This window comes from Alnus glutinosa, chromosome 11 (assembly GCF_958979055.1).
Source record: "Alnus glutinosa chromosome 11, dhAlnGlut1.1, whole genome shotgun sequence".
NCBI lineage: Eukaryota > Viridiplantae > Streptophyta > Magnoliopsida > Fagales > Betulaceae > Alnus > Alnus glutinosa.
Genome location: NC_084896.1, coordinates 6013813 through 6034864, shown reverse-complemented (window position 1 = coordinate 6034864; position 21052 = coordinate 6013813). Strand labels below are relative to the sequence as shown.

Genomic DNA, 21052 nt, shown 5'->3' with positions numbered 1-21052 from the left:
AGATTTCAGAATCTTCCACCTTGAGTTTGTAGGGGGATGTTAGAGAATATATTGATACTGTAATACCCCGTATTTTTTTTAAATATGAATATAAATATTTATTTACTAAAGAACATTTACCTTTATTGTTTTAGTTTAATTATAGTTCAATAAAGGTTTAAACGGACTTTAAACTTTGAAATTACGAAAATGTGGTCAAACGAACTCTGTTTTGGTCGATTCAAAAGTCAAAACGCTCGTCTCAAAGTCCTCTAACTACCCTCCGAATTTCATAATTTTTGGACTTCGTTAAGGATACGAAAACACACGTGAAAAATACTACATCTGTTTTGGACGAAAATTCAGATATACAATTTTTGGACTCATTTTATTCTTACATGAGCTAGCCCATTTCTGGTTCTTGAAAAGCCCAGCCAACGTGTAGAACAAAAGCCTAACCAACGTGTGGAACAAAGTTCAGTTCACACACATAGCTTTTAACTTCATTTTCGAACTATCTATTTTAAGCTTAATTTGTTCACTTTGTGATTAAGTTAGAAGCTAACTGTAGATATTTTGTAACTCATACGTCACCCATATGACTCACCCAACTTGCTACACACGTCTATGACTCCCAACCTTTGATTAATTAGCTCCATGTTGATCCTGGCCGTTCAAGCTGTTAGACTATATGCTCCAGCTGTACCCAATCCCACAGTAGATGCCCTTCCTGCCCCTGACGTTGCTGGCAGCCCACATTCAAATGAAGACAAATCTCCATGAATCATGCTCCTGCCATATCAATAGAATTAATGACTTGCGAGGATAAAAGGAAAGAGACGTTACATGCAGCCCACAATATTCAAATGAAGACAAATCCAAGAATCATGCTCCTGCCATATCAAGAGAAGTAATGACTTGCGAGTATAAAGGAAAGAGACGTTAAATTACATAGAGAAGGAAAGAGGAGTCAAGTCAGGAATTATGTATTTACTTTCTATGTTAGACAGTGTGCGTATCCTGTATATATGTGTATTGCCATGACTTGTAAATATCATTGAATACAGAACACAATTTTATCACTTCCTCTTTCACAAGCAAGATGCAGATTTTTTTTTGGAGAAGCTTCCGTCAAACTTGCTGCCCAAGGAGTTCAATCCCAGCCTTTGATCTTTCTTGTTCTCCAAGCTGAATTCCAGCCATTAGATGAGATCAAAACTGATCAATCTTTGCCGTCCAAGCTTCTATATTATGGGAGGCACTTCACTTTCAAACGTCACGCCTCACTCTTCTTCTTCCTTCTTCAGTTTTGCTGTTTCTTCTCTAAGTTCCAGCAAACCACTTCCTCCTTAAAAGCCAAAGCAAAGCTGCAGAATCAACTCTCTTCTCTTCTCTTCTCTTTCTTTGGCTTGGTCGTTGGAGTTGCAGAATTTTTCTTCCTTTTCCTCTTGGCTTTACCTCTCCGTAAGTCACTCTCTTTTCTCTGCTTTCTTTTCTCTTTAACTTGTGGGTGTGTGTTGTGTAGTAGAGGAAGAAAAAAAAAAAAAAAAAAAGAACAAAAAGATAAAGAAGAGGGGGGAAGACGTACAGGAAAGAAAACAAGAAGATGAATAAAAGGGAAGAAAGAAGAGATAAAAGAAGAAGAGAGCTCTCTCTCTCTCTCTCTCTCGTACAAAGAAAGAAACAAGAAGCCAAAAGGAAATGGACCCACTTCTTCATCATCTTACCTTTTTGGTATAATTGTTTTATTTATATTAAAGAAAAGAGGAGAGCAAGAGGAAAAGATATGAAAAAAAATAAAATAAAAAATGAATGATATTTAGTGTCAAATAAAGCTTTGCCGTAAAGCTTGTGATTTTATGAGTTTTAATAAGTACTAATATTTTAAGTTATGTTTTAAAACAGGCTTTTCAAGGGGCACAAAAAATTTATAGAATACGTCGTTATAATGCCTAAGTAAAAAGCTACTATTTTACAAAAGCGTTATTACGTCGCCATAATATTTTAAAGTATTTTAAATGTTATTGATACTAATGCCGTTATTCTACCTGAATTTTATAAGAATAAAATAAAGTTATTATTCTATTAATTTGTCTTGATATATATAAAAGTCATTATTTGGCAAGTTATTATGTTTATCTGTTATAAAAATAATATATATGTGTTTAAGTAATAATAAGGAGAAGATACCTTAGTTTAAGTGTTAGGTTTCAAATCTCAGAATATTTCTCTAAAACTTCTTCTTGCAATTTATTTAGGTAGAAGGTAGCTAAAATACTGCTCAGAAAGTACCAGGTAAGGGAAATACTATCTCAAAACCCCGGCAAAGTTTTAATAAAACTCTTTCAAAAGAAAAAGTCGAGAATTTTCTAAACTTTTTCAACTCTTTTAATATTATTTGTCTTTTTATATTACCATTATAAATATGCTCTTGTTATATGATGTGATTAAAATCTTATGTGATCATACTTGGTTTATATTTGATACATGTACACCATATGAGTAAAGATGATGATATCATAGTATGTGTTACATGTGCACCATATGAGCAAAGGTTGATGATATCATAGTATATGTGTTATATGTGCACCATATGAGCAAAGGTTAATGATTTCATAGTACATGTTTTATATGCACACAGTTTTACTCCCGCGGTACCATGTCATAGACGATCCGGATCATATATGTGTTACGTGTTATGTGCTATGTGTTATGTGGGTAGCATGGCAACCACACGGAAGGACTAAAGTGTGGGCTACCGGCCGGGGAGGCCTTCACCTAGGGAAGTTCCCAACCCGGTACGGCTCTCCCCTGTGACGACAGGATGGGCTCATAGTCGTCTTTCGAGATGAGCCAAACGTGCGCCGCTCATGGTTAATTAGCGGATATTGGACCAAGGGTGGTTAAAACTCACACGTAGCATAAATAATTCATGCACTACTTTACATTTGATATAATTGTATGTCAATTAACTGTTTCTTTACTTGCTAAATTATTTGAATTCTATTTAGAATTCTTGAAAAGAAAATTACACTATTATTGTTGTGTTTTCCTTACTGAGTTGTCGAACTCACTCCCTTCTTTTCTCAAATCTTTTCAGATGACATTGTAGACCGGAGTCTTTTCGTTATGGATAGCATAGACCCCACCCCTAAGAGCAATAGATCAAGACCGGCCTAACTTTTGTATTGTGCATATTTATTTTGAATTTCTGAAAAAAATAATGTAATAACTAAAGAACTACTAATATGTATATGTTCTTATAATGAAATATAGCCATGCGCTATTCCTGGGAAATTGTGTACATGTTTTAAATTATAGAGATGTTTTATAGCTCAAGTTCGCGTTTCCCTTATATCCCAAAACGGGGGCGTGACAGATACTGTATATTACGGTACTCTCCATATATATGTTAGAGAACATATTGATACCGTATATTACAGTACTCTCCATATATTAGAGGATTTGATTTAATCATCATTAATTGTAATTGATTATAATCAAATCAGATTTAAATACATTCAATTCTGATTTGATTATAGTCTCTTTACATAACATTTTGTATTCTCTCTATATCCCTATAAATATGAATCATTTGTATTGTAAATAACCAAGGAATAAGAGCAACAATATAGTCCTTTGGGCTTTACCCAGAGACGGAGCCAGACATTTTAATGGGAGGGGGCCAAATAATTTTTTTTCTTAAGTAGGTGTTAAAGTATATATATAAAGGCAAATTTTAAGTAAATTAAACATAACCCAGTTTTAATATTTTTATTATTCCATTCAAATTAAAAATCAATAAGCAAAAGTGAAAAGAGTTTTTAGAAAAAAAAAAAAAAAAAGTAAAGAAAACCGCTGTCCAAAGATTCAAAAAATGAAAAATAAAAAAAGGTCTCAGTTATTTTTTCCACACATTCTTAGGAAATCAAGCTTGGTCAAGCTCGTGACTCCTCAAATCCACACATGTCTTCTTCCAATGCACTACTTGACTAAACCCTTTTCGTTTACTTTGAACAAAGCCTCTACAACTTTATAAAGATCCTCCATTGTTACATTCTCAGGCATGTCCATTGCTACCCGTGAAATATTAAAGGAAAAAGTTTTGACAATAGTTGAAGAGATGATAAAAAGGAAGGGGCCAAGGAAAGAAATAAATTAAAAAAAAATAATAATAAAAAAAAAAATTGCTAGGAGCCGATAGGCAAAAAAAACCTTAATTTGATTCATCTAAAAAAAAAAATCTTAATTTTTTTTTTCTTAAGAGTTAAGGGGGGGCCATGGCCCCCACCGCCCCCCTTTCTCCGTCATTGGCTTTACCCTATAGACGTAGGTCATAAACCGAACCACAAAAAATCTCTTCTCTTTTCTATTATTTCGCTTTATTTTATTTTAACTTTATGTTTTCTTTCACAACTACCAAATCTTATGGTGTTCAGGAGCTTCTTGGTTCCGGTCATAGATAAGATCCTCTTGGTGATCAAGTGGTCAGCAATAACACCACCAATATTTGAGAATACAAACATGTTGGAAAAAGGAATCATGGTCTTATAAAAGCCCATTTCCTCAAGGCTAAGCTGGAGTCCCTTTTCAAAGTATGTTGGCAGCCAATTCATCAACACATACAAAGCATATATAATGGAATGTGAAATTATTTAGCACAATTGCCCAAACTGGTAGGCTGAGTAAAATTCTCCCCCCATGGTATTTTGGCATTTAAGATAGAACATCCTCCGATCCATTCTCCACTTTGATCTTCTCACTCGCTTTGATTGACAACAGTAAACCTTTTTTACTTCAGTCTTACACCTTCTAATTTCTTGTTTTCTTTTGCTAATTCGAACATCGTTTTCTTGGGCATGTTTTTGTTTGGATTTTGGAAAATGAAAAACATGTCCTGAAACGTGTATTTCAAAATATGTCATATTTTGATCATGTTAAGTAAAACATGGCGTAGAGAACCTTTTCTTTTGTCTGTTTGCAATGCATGCAAATCAGCTCATGATTAAAAGAAGAAACACGTTTTGGATTTTTCCCATTTTATATATGGAAATCAGCTCATATGTAGTTTTCACGGATATTCAAATGACTAGGAGCTAGAGTTGATAGGTTTTACCTTTTTGACTTTTACAGTACATCTCTTTCTTTTACTGCTCTTGAACCTGTTTGGTAAGTAAGTGTAAAATGGAATATTAATTTGAATAGTAGTAAGAAATGATTGATGTGATATAAAATTAGTGAATGTTTTATGGAAAAGTGAAAAAGTTTTGTTTTGTAGTGAATTTTTTTATTTGAATAGTAATAAAAAATTATTGATATGATGTAAAAAGTGTAAAAAAGTAAGAATGTTTTTGATTTGATGTTTTTGAAAGAAGTGAAAAGGAAATGAAAAATTTGGCAATGGGTTGCCAAACAGGTTCCTTGTATTTTAAACTAACGAAATCGCATTTACCAAAGGAAGTAGAGGAGTTCATAATTTACTAGGTTAAAAGTTCATAATTCCTTTTTTTTTTTTTTTTTTTTTTAATTACATAAAGGCATTAATTAACATTTTAGGGATATTTTTTTTCCTAATTAGAAAAGGCAAGAGCGGGATAAATCAATTGTAACTGTTCTGGTTAAGCATGGCCATAGTACACTTGCCTCAAGTCCAACTAAGTCATATCATTCCCAACCCCAACAGGGTATCAGCAAGACCCAAAATAGTTTATATTGACAAAATTGAGGATTCCCATTTTGGGAGTCGAATTCTCACCCTAGTACATGCCCAACAATTTTGAGAATTTTCTTAAAGCCACTAAACCATCATCATTGATTGTAACATTATATTTTAGGGATATAGTATCCAAGTATAGGCCCACGACATTGTTTGGTAACGAACCAAAAACAAAAACATAAAATACATTTCAAATGTGAATCCTACCAAAAAAAAAAATCAAGATGGAGAATGATGGAGAAGATAAGCAAATACGAATCTAGTTGATCCATGTAGGATGAAAGCCAAGTTTATCTGGAATATACAACAGAAAATTCCATTCCATACGGTCAAAATCTTTTTCCGTCTATATCTTGAAAGCCATTAAACCACCTTGTCCTTTATTTGATTTCAAAGTATGAAATACTTCACGAGCCATAATAGAATTGTCTTATATATCTCTTGCAAGAACAAAAGCTGATTAAAGAGGAGAAAGTCCTCCTTGTGTCCAAAATGTCATGTAGTTTTTAAAATTACCGTTTGATCAAAATTCAATAATGATCATCTCAAATTTAATGGTGATTTTGAAAGCACGTGATATTCGGGAAGATACAAAGACGACTCTAGTCCTCCTTATAAAATTACTCGGGTAACTTTGTTAAGAGACTACGGCTCAATAATTAATAAGGTAGGATGATTTTTCCAAGTTTATCTAGGGAACTCTAGTTTTATAAGTAGCATTTAAGAAGCTAAAGTTAGAAACTCTAGTTTAAATAGGAATGTCACACTTTCTTTATGTCTAGGGACACCATTACATGATGAGAAATAGAGAATATTAAAACGTGGTTGCCTTCAAAGGTTCCTTTTATCAAATAGCATAATATATAATCAAGCAAGGTCCCATGGATGTTGACCCCTTTTTTTTTTTTTTTTTTTATTTGTTTTTGTTAAAATAAATAATATTAATTTAACATAATATCAAAAATATTTCACGTACGTGTTAAATCTAGCTTCTTAATTGAAAGTTTAAGCCCTAAAACATTAATTTAAATAATTACTTTTTTCTTTATCCGCATAGACTTTTGAGATATATTTTATACAACCCCTATGATCACCTCAATGCATGCTTGTAGCCATTCATATATTTTTAAAGTCACTTATAAAATATATATATATAAAGTCGTATCTTATAAGTTGAACGTTGCCAACAGAAGACTTCTCATAATGCCTTCGTCATGGAGACTAAGAGTACGTTGAGCATTATAATTTTGTAGATTAAAAGTGTGATTTTAAATAAAATTATAAAAAATATATATATATATCAATTAAAAGTGTATTTTTTAAAATTTATATTTAAAAACATTAAAAATATCTATAATTTTAAATATAAATTATATTTTTAAAAATTAAGTTTTCAAATCATATATTTTAAAGTCTATATTTAAATATATCACGTTTGAATCGACGTCAAAATTGGGGCACCAGGGGTTCTATCCCTCGAATCTCGAATGCGTCGTCAACCTCTGTCAACGACATTTGCAATTTAGGTGAAAAACGTTTGTCCACATCTGACCGTTAATTTTTCCAACGTGCAAGGATCTGACGGCCAGAAAATGGCAGCCGCAATTGTTGAAAAACACCACCGTCCGCGTACTAATCCAGTACGTAAAACTCCCACGTAACGACGTGTCAGCAAATTCTAATGTCTTTGTTCATAAAAAAAATCTCACTCTTTGCTCAAGGATCAAGACCAGCAACAGTCATGAGTCTTTCAATTATTTTACTTCTCATTATTTCTGTTTGAAAGCTCGGAAACTTTTGTGGCTTTCTGGGTACCACTCTTCTTTTTGGGTTGCTTTCTTCTCGGGCATCATTTCAAGGGCTCTCTCCAGCTTACCACAATTGTACGGCAAGTACTCTGGTAACTCACGCCAATCATCTTCTGTTGAATATATCTGTTTTGTGTTAAATACTAAAAATTTGTGAAACTCTGTATATGGGTTGTGGATATTTCGTTGATTGTGATCTTGGTTTGTGAATAATCCTGCTAACGTTTTTTTTTTTTTTTTTTGGGTGGGAATATCTTATTGGGTGCAAGGTTTGGACTTTGTACTTTGTAATTCCAAAATTTCAGTTGGGTGGGTGGTTGATCTCTGCTTGACTTGGGTATTGACATCATGATTATAGGAATTGTTGGAGAAGAGTTGAAAATTTTGTTCACAGTTCAAGCCAACAAGGTCTGAAATCGAAGCAAGTGAGTTGAAAATTTTGTTCACAGTTCAAGCCAACAAGGTCTGAAATCGAAGCGAGTTGAAAATTTTGTACACAGTTCAAGCCAACAAGGTCTGAAATCAAAGCTTTTTTTGTAAACCCCCCCCCCCCCCCCCCCCCCCTTTTTCTTTTCTTCCCTGATAGGTACCAGGAATTGTTCAGTTACTGATATAAAAAGCTTGGCTTGAATTGCCTGGCTGTGATACAGATTGAATGGAATCAAGTCTCAGCAAGCAAAATGGCTGCAGGGACTGAATACCCACCTCCTCTTTCCAATTCAGAAGAAGGTTACGGAAAGGGGAATGTCACCGCATTAACAGATGATAAAACTGTTGAGAGCACGGAAGTAGTGAACATGGGAAAACCTCCTCGGGACCTCCCACCAATATGTCGCCCTGTGAGCTCGGGTCAGTTGGCTTCTACTACTGAATTGGTAAGAACATCTGTATTCACAGATACCAGCTAAGATAATTGCATTATCCATCTTTTGTTTTTTTTTTTACTGAATTTGTCCCTGCATTTAGTTTACTGCCTTTCAACTCCTTTGCTTAGGAATTGGATACTGGGATTGTTAGCACAAACTCACGATCAGATCATAATGCCACGTTCAGTCCTGTTTTTCGTTCCGGAAGCTGCTCGGAGATTGGACCCAAACCATATATGGAGGATGAGCACATCTGTATAGATGATCTTCTGGAACATCTAGGTGCAACTGCACACTTTCCTTCTCCTGGAGCTTTCTATGGGGTCTGTAATTTAATTGCTGGCATCATAGATTTCAAATTATATTTCTAGATTGTTGATACTTTAAATATAGGTCAATAAATCAATGGTTAGAATGGTGGTGACTGAAGAATTGCAATATTAGCATGCCATAATTTATGTGATCTGATCATTATTGTCCTTCTGCAGGTGTTTGATGGGCATGGGGGTATAGATGCAGCTTTATTTATCAGAGAGAACATTCTTCAATTTATTATTGAGGACTCTCATTTCCCCATTTGTGTGAAGAAGGCCATTAAAAGTGCTTTTCTGAAAGCTGACCATGCCTTTGCTGATGCTGCTTCTCTTGATAGTTCCTCTGGCACCACCGCCCTGACTGCTCTTATTTTTGGAAGGTAATTGCTTTTTCTAGCTGAACTTGCTATTGTTGGCCTTTTTTCTATGCAACTTAATTTCTTGAAATGCATTTGTCTTGGTTGAATTTGATGTTACCACAAAATTAAAATGATTGTCAGACGGATGTTAGGTAGTTCTGTGAAGTACATACTACCATGATGGTTGACTTTAATTTTATCTGCACTAGCCTCAAGGCTCAGGATGCATGTCCACAGGGAATAATAATTGATCAATTGGTAATGAAGAGATGTTGAAGCCTATATATGGAGGAAAATGGTTAGTGTATATAATAAGTTAGACTTCATAAATATCAAACTTACATTTTAACTCTTTGCACGCTCAGGTAGAAACCTTTCTTCACTAAACCTTAGGATAAAACTTCTCTTGCCAATTAACAACATTTGCCGGTTGGAGGCTACTAATGTTGCTTTCATCTATGAATGTCCTCATTATGGCTTTTCTAGTTCCTGAAACTATATGGTTGGGAATTTTTTATTTTTTATTTTTCCTTTGGGGTCAGGTTGGCAAATCTTATCATCCAGTGCAGAGATATGGGCAAAGTATAATTTTGTAATTTTAAAGCTGGAACATCGGAGTACCTCGGATGTCTTCCTTCCAGACATCTTCCACTAAGACTCGGAAGTTCAGATAATCTGCTAAAAGTTAAAGAACGCAAAAGGTTTCCTAACCTTGGGAAGGTCTGAGAGCTTGACAATCATAGGAGAGTGATCAGAGATCCCCCCTAGTAAGAAGGAAAAAAAGTTCTCCCAATTTGTATTAACCAGAACCCTGTCAAGCTTCCTCAAAATGGGGTCTTGGTCCCTCCTGTTTGACCAAGTGAAGAGCTGGCCACAAAATCAGAGATCAAATAAACCCAACCTGCTGTGGAAGATGGTAGAATTAAACTTGTTACAGAAAGAATTTGACCATTTAATGTAGGCTTCTCTCTGGATGCGATGTCTGTTGGGTTTAGCTTCAAAATTCTTTTTTATTTTTATTTATTTCATGCCCCGATGGATGAAGCCACTTTTGTTTGACATATGATCTCTCCTGCCAGGATGATGCTAATTGCCAATGCAGGGGACTGTCGAGCTGTGTTGGGGAAACGAGGCAAGGCAATTGAGCTATCCAAAGACCATAAACCTGATTGCTTCTCTGAGAGGTTAAGAATCGAGAAACTTGGTGGTGTGGTATATGATGGCTACCTTAATGGTCAATTATCAGTGGCACGTGCCCTCGGAGATTGGCACATGAAAGGTCCCAAGGGCTCATCCTGTCCCTTGAGTGGAGAGCCAGAGCTTCAGGAGATGGTTCTGAGTGAGGAAGATGAATTCTTGATACTAGGCTGTGATGGCCTGTGGGATGTGATGAGCAGCCAGTGTGCTGTTACAATTGCACGGAAGGAGTTAATGCTTCACAATGATCCTGAGAGATGCTCAAGGGAGCTGGTTAGGGAGGCACTCAAGCGCAATACGTGCGACAACCTGACGGTTGTGATTGTATGTTTCTCTCCGGACCCGCCGCCACGGCTTGCAATCCCAAAATTGCAATTCAAGAGGTGTATATCGGCAGAAGGTCTGGATCTTCTCCAAGAGGTATTGGGAAATAATGCTTAGATTGGATGGTCAATAGCCTATTGGAATAATGTGCTATGAACTCCTGACTATGGCTTGCATTTGATGTATAGCTTATGCGTAGCATGAAAACATTGAGTAGAATTTACTCTGCGTATGTGATTTGAATTTACTAGACGATGAATTTTCATATTGAAACTTCATGTACCATCTCCCCCAGATACCAGAAAAACATAAAGAGTTACTTCAAATATTGTAGAGGATGCAGTTTCAGAATGCTTTAAATAATATCTTGTTCATTCTCGTTGATGATTCCTTGGGTTTAGCAGACCTAGGCCATGCCAGACGCACCCTTACAATGATTGGATTTTATTTTCACTATTGAGTTTTTGCAAAATTTCAATTTACTCTTTGGGATGCAGCGAGAGTAATGCTATATGCCGGACAAGCGTCTCACAAATATCTCACAAAGTTGATGTAGTAAGATATATATTAAAATTTAAAAACATGGATTGATCAAAGGGCTACTAGACCCTGTCATATCAGTTTTGTAGGATATTTGTGAAATGTTTATGTGATATGTAGCGTTACTCATTTTAAAATCGTATTTTAACTTTTTAAGTTTTTTGATGATAATTTTACCATGTAAAAAAGTTAATTCTTTATTATCTTAATAATAAATAATTAAATAAAAATAAAACGGTAATTCACTCCTCCAATGAAGGGGTGAGTTACTGCCCACATCTGGTGCAAGGAAGGGAGTTTGGAGGGGAGTGGAGCCGAAGTAACCGGTGCAAGGAGGGGGAGCAAAAGAAAGGTCGGCCATACCTTTGCAGTTGGTGTGGCTCACGCGGCGACCCCCATCCAACAGGTGTGGCTCGCCACCCCAAGCCGCCTCCTCTATTGAAAAGCAGTTGTGCGAGCCACCCCACTACTAGATGGCCGTACGATCCACCTACTGCTGGAGGGCCAAGGGTGCCTACACGAGGCACCCTACAAGACTCGCAAATTTTTTACTGACTCCTACAAATTTTTGGATGATTAAGAGAACGTAAAAATTTCAGCAATACGAGACTCCATAGAATTTAGAAGCGCCCTGACATAACCATTTGATGATTTGCTTGCCAATCTTCAAACTAAGGATTGTCAAAAGTTCAAAACTAGAAGGGCAAATTTTCCCATTAGTATATCCTAGTTTCGATCTCCCTCTTAAGGAATAAACACAAACTGCCCTAGACCATTCAATATAATTCGCCTTCTGATCATAAATAAATTATTCTACTATAGATGATTGCCCATACCGAGGTGCTAAACACAATTATATTTCATGTTATTTTCAAATAATTTGTTTATTACCTATATTGGCTGTGATCACTTCATCTCAAAGAAATTGCAGATTACACTGGCAAGGAATAGATAAATTGGCCGAAGAGCAGGTCAAAACCTGCTGTAGTGTACAGCTAACAAAATTAGGCCTATAAAATCCCCAACCCCTTCGCACAAAAATGAAAGAGCCTAGCCCAAAAAGAAAAATGGTGACTCAAATATAATGGTGGTGTACACATGCACAGAGAGAAACAGCATCTGGTTCATGAACTCTCTACTCGTCGTTTTGCAGAACGGTGATCGTGTTCGTCAGATATATTTGTAATCTCGTTCTCCTCATTGCCATCATCCTCTTCCTTGCTGTCATCATTTTTAAAAGTCCAACCAGCAAAATCGGACTCCGAGAACAAAGAGGTGGGAGTAACTTTATAGAATGCTACTGGAACCTGTTTTACCCTTCGCCTAATCTGCAATAAAGAAAGAAAACAGCTCTGAGAGAACTTGAATTTAACATCCAAAAAGTCGAACAAAAGCTTCAATCACACTGCGTCCTCGAATCAATTTCTTTAGAAGGCCACAAAACTAATTTTAACAGCTAAATTTGAGCCAGCATTCTAGACACTCTTTTTGACGATATGAAAGGTAGTGACACTCTTTTTGACAATATCCTACCTTAAGGACACAGAAACCTCTCCCATGAAGCAGCAATTATAGTCATCGCATTTAATTGTCCCAGAGAAGTAATACTGAAGTAACCCTCAGTTAAAGCTCCAGAGATGGTAGTGTAAAGACCCATCTAGATAGAGGCTATTAAAATTTAAAGGCATATTATATTGACCCGGACTCTCAACTACCAGTTATGCTCCAATCAAAGCTTTAAAATTGTATCTCATGACTGACCCGATGAGATAAAAAGCAGAGCAGCATTGTTAACAAGCCTTCCATCTTCTCATGGGGCCAATTATTTATATAAAATATATATTACTGAAGTTGTCTATGGATTAACAGAAATGAGCATATTACCTCATCCCCAAAAATTGTCGCATACGAACCCGAACTGAAATCTTCAACTGTTATTTCAGTTGTTTTAGCTCTGACAGTCAAATCATTTTCAAGTGACAAAATAAACCTAGCACCATACGAGAAAAAAAGAAGAGATATTACCATACTACAATCACCAGTGAATATATATATATATATATATATATGCAAATGTACATACCTTGAAACAGGAGGGCAGTAATGGTGACGGAGGGTATCAACTTCCCAAAGCGAACTTCCTGTTCCAACAATATTCATCAATTTGTGAAGTTACGCAAAAAAGTAACCCCACCACTCAGATATATCTATATTTATGTGTTTTTCAATGTGTGCAAGTATATCAATGAATGAGATCAAGCAATGTAAACAGGAGAGAGGACTTAGGAGACGTTAATGTGCATGGAAGAAGTTAGCTGTGTGATATTCACATTCATGGCTTGCATGACATGCAGGATATCTCCTAACTCCTTAGGTTAAACCTGACAGTACTACGAAATGAAGATGGAAAAAAGAGATTTGAGCCTTCAAAGCCAAACCAACAAAAAAGTAGCAAAGTCCCGACCTATAATTTTGTGTAGCTCTATTTCCTGAGGCCACATAACTTGGGAGCATCCAGAAGATTATTTAATGAGAACAAGTTTTCATGGAATTTCTGGAGCTTACAGAGAGGGGAAAGCTCAAATGCTCCGCTAATAACAGAGCATTAGCGGCCCATAAGTTAAGAGGGGGAGTTAAGAGGCCCATAACTTGTCAAAACAAAACTCTCGACAAAGTATGACATCCTCAAAGAAAAACACATTTGGGCCCATTTTTGGCCTCAAAATCCCCAGATTTCGCATGTTTTCAGGGTTTCAAGCACATCATTTTTATGCCTATATTTTCACTTCAGTCATTTTTAGTTGTCCTTATTTAACCATTTTTGTCAGTTGGAGGGATCCTATGTAATTTTTCCTTCATTTCTAGCCTCTAGAATTTTCTATTGTTGCAGGGTTAGGTTGTCTAATCCCAGTAAATATATAATTTTTGAGCTCCTAGTCAATTATCAATAAGATTTCTGTCTTTGCTCTCTCATCTGGCGTGCCAAATTTTCAAAATTGTAGACTCAAGGTGCTGATAGGGGGTTTAATCACGGACAAATTCATCTTCTGCAATCACATTGCATCATTATTCCACACCAAAATAAATGAAATGTGAAAATAACAGTCCAAATAAGTGGTTAATGTATTGATTCAATGGACATTACGAGTTCCCTGAAACATCATAAGAGCATGCAAATATGATAGAAGTGCATGCAGAGTGAGGTGACGGATAAACTTGCTCAATAATCCCATTTCCACAATTACTTGGGAGTTGGCTTCGGGTAATAATGGGCCAACGTTTAAGAGGAATTGAGAAAGATTCAAGAAGATACTTACTCATAGCATTGGACTTTATGGGATTACTTTCCTCATTGTTAAAGTGATCCATCCCTGGTTTCCTGCTGGACATATCTGAGCCAGTTCCAGAGTCACCTTTTTCTGCTTTTGAATTATCTTTTGCCGTTTCATCACCATCTTCCTGAACAAACTTAACTAATTCATTCCCTTCTCACAGTAAACATGAAAGGGATTAACAAATTATATACAGAAACCTTCAAAGTTTGATAAAAGGTAAGATTAGTAGAACTTGCAATCAAGATGCTGTTTAGAGAATCAGAGGAAACAGGGTCAAATCCATGTAGTCTCAAAAGTTTAAAAAGTGAAATTTGGTTAACTTTTTTGGGTTTTCTCAATTGGATTGGACATACTGGTATCCAATCAATCCAGGGTTCCAAAAGTAACAGATATTAATAGTCATAAAGTTAGTACATAATTACTGCCCGCACAAGCAGCACCTAATAGTACTCCAAGAATAGTAATCAGATACGCTTAATCTGAAGCATAATGCAAAGTGTCCAAAACTCCTGCTAAAAGAGATTAAAATTGTCGTAAAGTTAGTACATAATTACTGCCCACACAAGCTGACAAGCAGCACCTAATAGTACTCCAAGAATAGTAATCAGACACGCTTAATCTGAAGCATAATGTGACGTGTCCAAAACTCCTGCTAAAAGAGATTCTCATTTTTTCTCTCAATTTGACTGCCAATATTTCTGAAATTTCATTCCAGAGTTTTAATCTTATCCAAAAACCTGTGATGCCAAAGTCTATTTCGTATCCAACTTGTGTGTTACTAACTTTGTCAACTTCAGGAACAAAAGCTACGATCTTAGCAGAAAAATAAACTATGGATCTACAAACAGTTATGCCAAGTCTGCATTCAAAATAATTGCAAAAATATTGGGGGTGAATAATATGACCTAATCTAATTTAATTGTCATAGGAAAAGTACATGTCTCACCTCTAAATTTTTCACTAAATCAGAAATGGCAATTCTATCAGCATATTTAAGCCATAATGTTTGTATTCTAAAACCGAGCATCATTTCCTCTATAACCCAAATCTTACAATTTTCATTAGTCATTAAATACCAAAAGAGGACCTATCGTTTCTCTTTAAATCTTTCCAACAAGAGTTAATACCACAGTATCCACTGTCAATTCATAACAGTATCCAGTCTATGAATAATCATATTGTAGACACCCATCTAGAGTGCAGCAGTGCATTAAGTAACAATCAAGGAATAAAGTTTTATCGAATAGCAATTTATGTAACACACTGTAGAATTATATGAACCACTCATACTAAGCCCAACACACCCCACTTGCACCAAGATCAAACAAATAATGTACTACATTAATGAAAAAAAAAATCATGATGGTAAGATTGTAATTGCTACCCGGTGCACCAAACAGTTGATTGAAGGATGTCTTCGTAAAAGATTGTGAATCAGAGCTATAACAACCAACGCTCCTGAAGGAGGAACTGACAGTGATAGCCGACTCAATTTCTTAGCAAAAGCAGCCGCCAAATATGCTGGAAGAAGTGGAGATTTTAAGCAAGAATCAAGAAGCTGCAGAAAATACATTCATTCACTTAGAAAATAACCAATTGCTCAACATAAATATACACCAGATCTGTTGTTCCAATTTAGTTTTTTAACCCTGCCTAGGTGCATCTTCTTTTGTCTTTGATATTTGTCAGACCAGTCCAGAAACCTCATGTCCATGAGGTATGATATTAAGAAAATGAGCAACTGAAAATATAAAATATACATTAAAATAAAGAATAATTACCTGTACTCTTTTTTTAGAATCAAATTAAGACAAATTCTGAGTATATTACACTTCCAAAGTAGCTGAGGCCCCAAAATTGAAGTATAAAAACTCACCCACATACGATAGGAAGCTTAGTAAAATTAATGACAGTGTCAATATCCTCTGAAGTTTCATAGAAAAAAGTTAATATAATTAGATCTGCTAAAGTTTCAACTCAACACCAAAAGTAGTTCCTGAGATAAAATTATTTTTGATGAATAGTTCCTGAGATAAAATTATCTTGCGCATGACATGTAAATTTATCTGTTGGCTGTAACTATACCACCAAATAAAGGATGCAACTATGCCACCATAAAGAAGTCTACATAAAACTAAAAGTCAATAGAATTCCAGTTATCACATGAGTGGCTGAATTTATGACATCATATATTCATATTCACCTTTCATTCACAAACTTTTCCTCAATATTTTGTCCTTTTTTTAAAGCCTTGGCTGACAAAAATTTTAACTTCAGACACAATGATGAACTATTTACCATTACCTGAAAAAACTTTGCCCGGTGCTTTGCCATGAAGGTAGAAGGGACCAATAAAACGTAAAGCTTTTCATAGAAATTAGGATACTCCAAACCATATTGTGTCATGAGGATGAAGAGGCTGCTAAGAGCCATGACACTAACAACACCACCAATGTCATATGATCTTGTCAAAAAATCGCTGCATGTCATCAGGTAATGAATCAGACTTAATTCATCATTTAAAAAAGAGGGACTCGAGTAGTAAAGTATAATACTATATTAAATCTAGTGTATGTAACTTTACCATAACATGATAGGATTATTCAAATAAGGAATAACAGCCTGATGGAGACTAACAAGAACCTGAACATCAAAATGTAAGCAGGTCAGAAAAAAATGGTGCATTTAAAACCAGGAAAAGAAAAAGGGAAAAGGGCATAACACAAACACAAACACACAGAATGCAAATGTCAAAAAACAAGTGAACTAATGCGAATATTAAGGAACAACTCAACTTATAAATTATATTTTATATAAAAACAAAACTCATGCATCCATATGAGATGAAACTGTCACCTTACTCTCCACCATGTGGGAGAAGATGCCATTTAGTCCAAAGACAATTGGCGCGGTATATGAAATTATATCCAATCATAAAGTGTATAGCCACTATCTTCATTGGTGGGCGCAAACTATGACACAAGTACCTATTAGGAATTGAGCATCCATTTGATTGCAAGGGCATTTAGCTCAAGTCTAACCTCAAGACTATTATCAAAAAAAGGCTCACCTTGAGACTAGTCATAACAAGAAAAGCAGCATCATTTCCATGTATTATGAAGAAAATCAAGATATACTAGAATTATGCTTACATTTTAATCTCATCTTTTGAGGCTTACCTCCTTGTACACATCGAGTGGAAGTGGTAACCTAAGAAATGAAATCCATGCTTTTGTAAATTTTAATCCCATCTTTTTGGAAATTTTGGCTGCAGACAACACCTAAACACAATGTTGTAAAAGGAATATATTAAGAGAAAATCAAAAGGGCACAATTAATCCTTTTAATAGTACAAATACAATTGAGTATATAGATGAACAAGTAGAACTATTCTAAAAGTAAATAAAAGCATCAAACAGCCTGCATTAGTAAATAAACGAAAACTTACATTATTGTTATGCTTCTCAGTCTGGGATTGTTTATCTTCTGCTTTTGAATTCGCAGAAACCTCTTTACTATCACTTCCTTTAGATAAGAACTCAAATCAGTAAAGGAACAAGCAAACTTAAAACTTAATTGAGCAAAAAATTAAGAAGAAAAATTAAACTTTAAATGTTCAACCAGGGAGTTACAGTGAAATGTTGGACAATAATCATTTAATGCAACTGAGTATAGGCCACCAAAACGATTGGCTAGATTGACCCAGCCTAATAATGAATACTGAGACATAGTAACAGAAAATATAGGAGAAATACATCATATTCCTCTCTCTCTTCCTTTTACACTTTGTTTTAGTCTAGGCAAAATACTATCAAGCTAAAAAAACAACCTTACACTTACTGATTTTAACATTCCCCTAGCCCTAGCTGAAACATACTAGGTTCAAAACTTCAATTAGCTTTCACAATTTTCGCCAAACCCATTCGGTCTTCAAATATTTTGTATTGCATGACACTTTCTCAACCAAAAATAGAACTTATACTCTCTAACAAATCTAAAGGTGAATCCCACTACTTTGTGACATTTATTGATGATGCCACTTTGGGTGTATTTTTGGAAGCACAAATCTGATGTATTTGGTGCGTTCATTAAAAAAAAACAACAACAAAAAAGCTCCAAGAGAAAACCAGCAAGCAATCACCTGATGTGCTCCACATCTCATAATCAGATTTTTCATCCGAGCCTTCCAGATGGGGGATTTGTGATAAAATATAGTGTATGTTGTGAATAAAAACCTCCATGCTGCAAGAAAAGTAAACTCTTATCCTATAAATTCAACAGCTATCAAATGGCGACATCAATGTACTAGAAAGCATAACTTACTTTGCACATAAGACAATAGCATCTGGTCTAATTTCCATGTATTTCAATTTCTAGAACATACTCAATAGGAAAATTAAGAGAATATCATAGATGAACACATGTTGAATGTAAAAAGAATATTAAAGAGTTGAATGTGAAGCGTGTAAAGAAACGCGTCACTAACTTATGACTACTATCAAATTCAAAATAAATTTGCCAAAAAAGTAAACTAACCTACAAGAAAGGCGTCAAATATTAAATGTCTCTAACCTTGCAAATTAGTTATCAAAAAGAAGAAAAAAGATTTTGGCTACTACTTAAAGGGTTGAATCCAAAATTAAATTGTTCAAGTTTCAAGAATTCAGATAGTATCCACTAGAGAGTACAACGTAGAATATATTGGGGGAAAAAAATGTCATCTAAAAATCCTGATATAGGAGAGCACACGGAAGATGATGAAAATGAAATTGGTTTTCCTCGGAAAGTGACAATTACAGAGTAAATACTTACCTTGTTCTTGAATGACTCTCATTGTTGCTATCAGCATTCACTTCAGTGTTATCTAGTAAGGGGTAAAATTAATTAAAAAAACAAAAAACTGAAAAGAACAAAGAATATGAACTCAGGTAGATGAAGTTAGCAGAATAAGCTTCGAACAAGGAGCATGGCAGGAAAAGTACCCGAGATGTTTTTTGACTCCAAAGTTCTAGCAAGTTTTTCCAGGCTAATGTAGGTAAAATAACTGCAAGAAGCGGAAATAATAATAATATAACAAACATTTCGTTCAAACATATCACGCTTTTGCATTTCTTGCGTAACCCAGTACCTAAAAGAAAACACTTGAGAACAGAAAATAAGAATTAACATAACTCACCTAGAATAGCCCGAACAGAACAGAACCACATAGGCATAACCGAGATTGCCTCTAATTCTATGTACTACTGAGAATACTTAATCACGGGATCATATCCCATCTAAAAGACGAAATTGGCCAAAAATTGGGCAAGGAAGAAAGTAATCATACCGTACATCAATGTACTGGAAGTACTTCGATGCGAGCAAGTCTATTAAGAAATAAATGGACATTGTAGAGTGAACCTGCAATAAAAGAATCCACACACACATATACTAATCAAACAACAACAACAAAATAAAACCTCAGAGAAACACTACGCAATTGCCAGAGAAGTGGTAAAACAAACTTACAATAGAATGTAAAAACTTGTGGTATATAGCAGAGTGAAACCTTCCATTATTTCCCACCTTCACAAACTCCATTATCGTATCCAACACAATCTCCTTTACTCCCATCACCCCACAAAACACAAAACACACAAATTCCAAATCAGACAAACAAACCAACAAAACAACATTTCCAATAAAACCCACGAAAAAAAAAAAAACCCAATAAAAATAAGCCAAATTCCCATTTCAAATTCACAAAAAGTAGACTGACTTTGAGAGTTTCCTCGGAGTCCGGCGAAACGGAACCCCAAAAAAAACTAAACCCAATAAAATAAATCAAATTCACATAAAAGAGACCAACTTTGAGAGTTTCATCGGAGTCTGGAGAGATTGCAAGCTCGATGAGCGAGTGGACGAAGAGGTCGAACTTGGAGCGCAGCCAGGTGAGGTAGATGAAGTCAGGGTCGTCCCCGAGGCTGGCTGAGGAGGCCTTGGAAGAAGAAGAGGAAGGGAGGGAAGGGAGGATAGGGGTGAAGAATGACTGGAGCGAGAGGAGGGACTCGAGGGCGTAGGGAGGAGGTGAGGTTGGGGACACGAAGGAGAGGAGGAGAGGGAGGTTGTTGATGTGCGCTCGGGAGGAGAGGAGCTGGTGGCCTAGGGTTTTCAGCTCTGACAGAGACACGCTGTGCTTCGCCTTCTTCTTCTTTGGCTTGTTGATTGAAACCACGGAAGCCATTGTTGGTTGAAGCGCGAGGAAGAGAAAGCACGTGTTTAGGTTTTGAGATTTTAGAGAGTAGCAAAGTGGGGTTTAAGGGAGGGATCCGGCTTCTCTGCTGTTAAAAAAACGACGGTCAAGATTGAATGAAAACATTTTTAAAGCAGGCGACGTCGTCCCTTTTTAGGATCAGGATCCCCTCAAATTCTTTGCCCGAATTTGATAGAATTCGGGCAGATAGTTGTGAGTAAGCATTTATGGAATCCACCTGACCGGATAAACAGTTGGGCAGCCCAACTTTTATTTGGTCAGGTGGATCCCATAAATGCTCACTTACAACTACCTGCCCGAATTCTATCGAATTCGGGCAAAGAATTTGAGGGGATCTTAATTCCCCTTTTTAAAGGAACTA

General features: G+C 35.7%; 2 protein-coding genes and 1 long non-coding RNA gene across 5 annotated transcripts; 2 read left to right on the top strand and 1 right to left on the bottom strand.

Moving 5' to 3' along the window:
• Window positions 1-1136: 1136 nt before the first annotated feature.
• LOC133882531 (uncharacterized) lies at window positions 1137-3276 on the top strand. The gene is made up of 3 exons (XR_009902681.1): window positions 1137-1443; window positions 2238-2274; window positions 3080-3276. It is a non-coding gene; the product is annotated as an uncharacterized LOC133882531 (long non-coding RNA).
• A 4125-nt stretch (window positions 3277-7401) lies between these two features.
• On the top strand, window positions 7402-10947 carry LOC133881872 (probable protein phosphatase 2C 27). 3 transcript variants are annotated; one of them, XM_062320928.1, is made up of 6 exons: window positions 7402-7578; window positions 7862-8017; window positions 8154-8378; window positions 8498-8692; window positions 8858-9063; window positions 10122-10947. In XM_062320928.1, the coding sequence occupies exons 3-6, from the start codon at window positions 8184-8186 to the stop codon at window positions 10678-10680; spliced, it is 1155 nt and encodes a 384-aa protein (XP_062176912.1). In that variant the 5' UTR covers window positions 7402-7578; window positions 7862-8017; window positions 8154-8183; the 3' UTR covers window positions 10681-10947. The 3 variants fall into 3 exon arrangements, with proteins under 3 accessions (XP_062176912.1, XP_062176910.1, XP_062176911.1); XM_062320926.1 differs by having other exon boundaries at window positions 7402-7595; XM_062320927.1 differs by having other exon boundaries at window positions 7402-7595; window positions 7773-8017.
• Window positions 10948-11941: 994 nt separating this feature from the next.
• LOC133882649 (protein NUCLEOLAR COMPLEX ASSOCIATED 4) lies at window positions 11942-20748 on the bottom strand. The gene is made up of 15 exons (XM_062321856.1): window positions 20287-20748; window positions 19947-20039; window positions 19765-19838; window positions 19421-19482; window positions 19251-19302; window positions 18580-18680; window positions 17887-17963; window positions 17618-17719; window positions 17023-17081; window positions 16743-16917; window positions 15823-15996; window positions 14421-14562; window positions 13187-13244; window positions 12988-13093; window positions 11942-12431 (listed from the first exon to the last, which is right to left on the bottom strand). The coding sequence occupies exons 1-15, from the start codon at window positions 20659-20661 to the stop codon at window positions 12228-12230; spliced, it is 1854 nt and encodes a 617-aa protein (XP_062177840.1). The 5' UTR covers window positions 20662-20748; the 3' UTR covers window positions 11942-12227.
• Window positions 20749-21052: the final 304 nt, after the last annotated feature.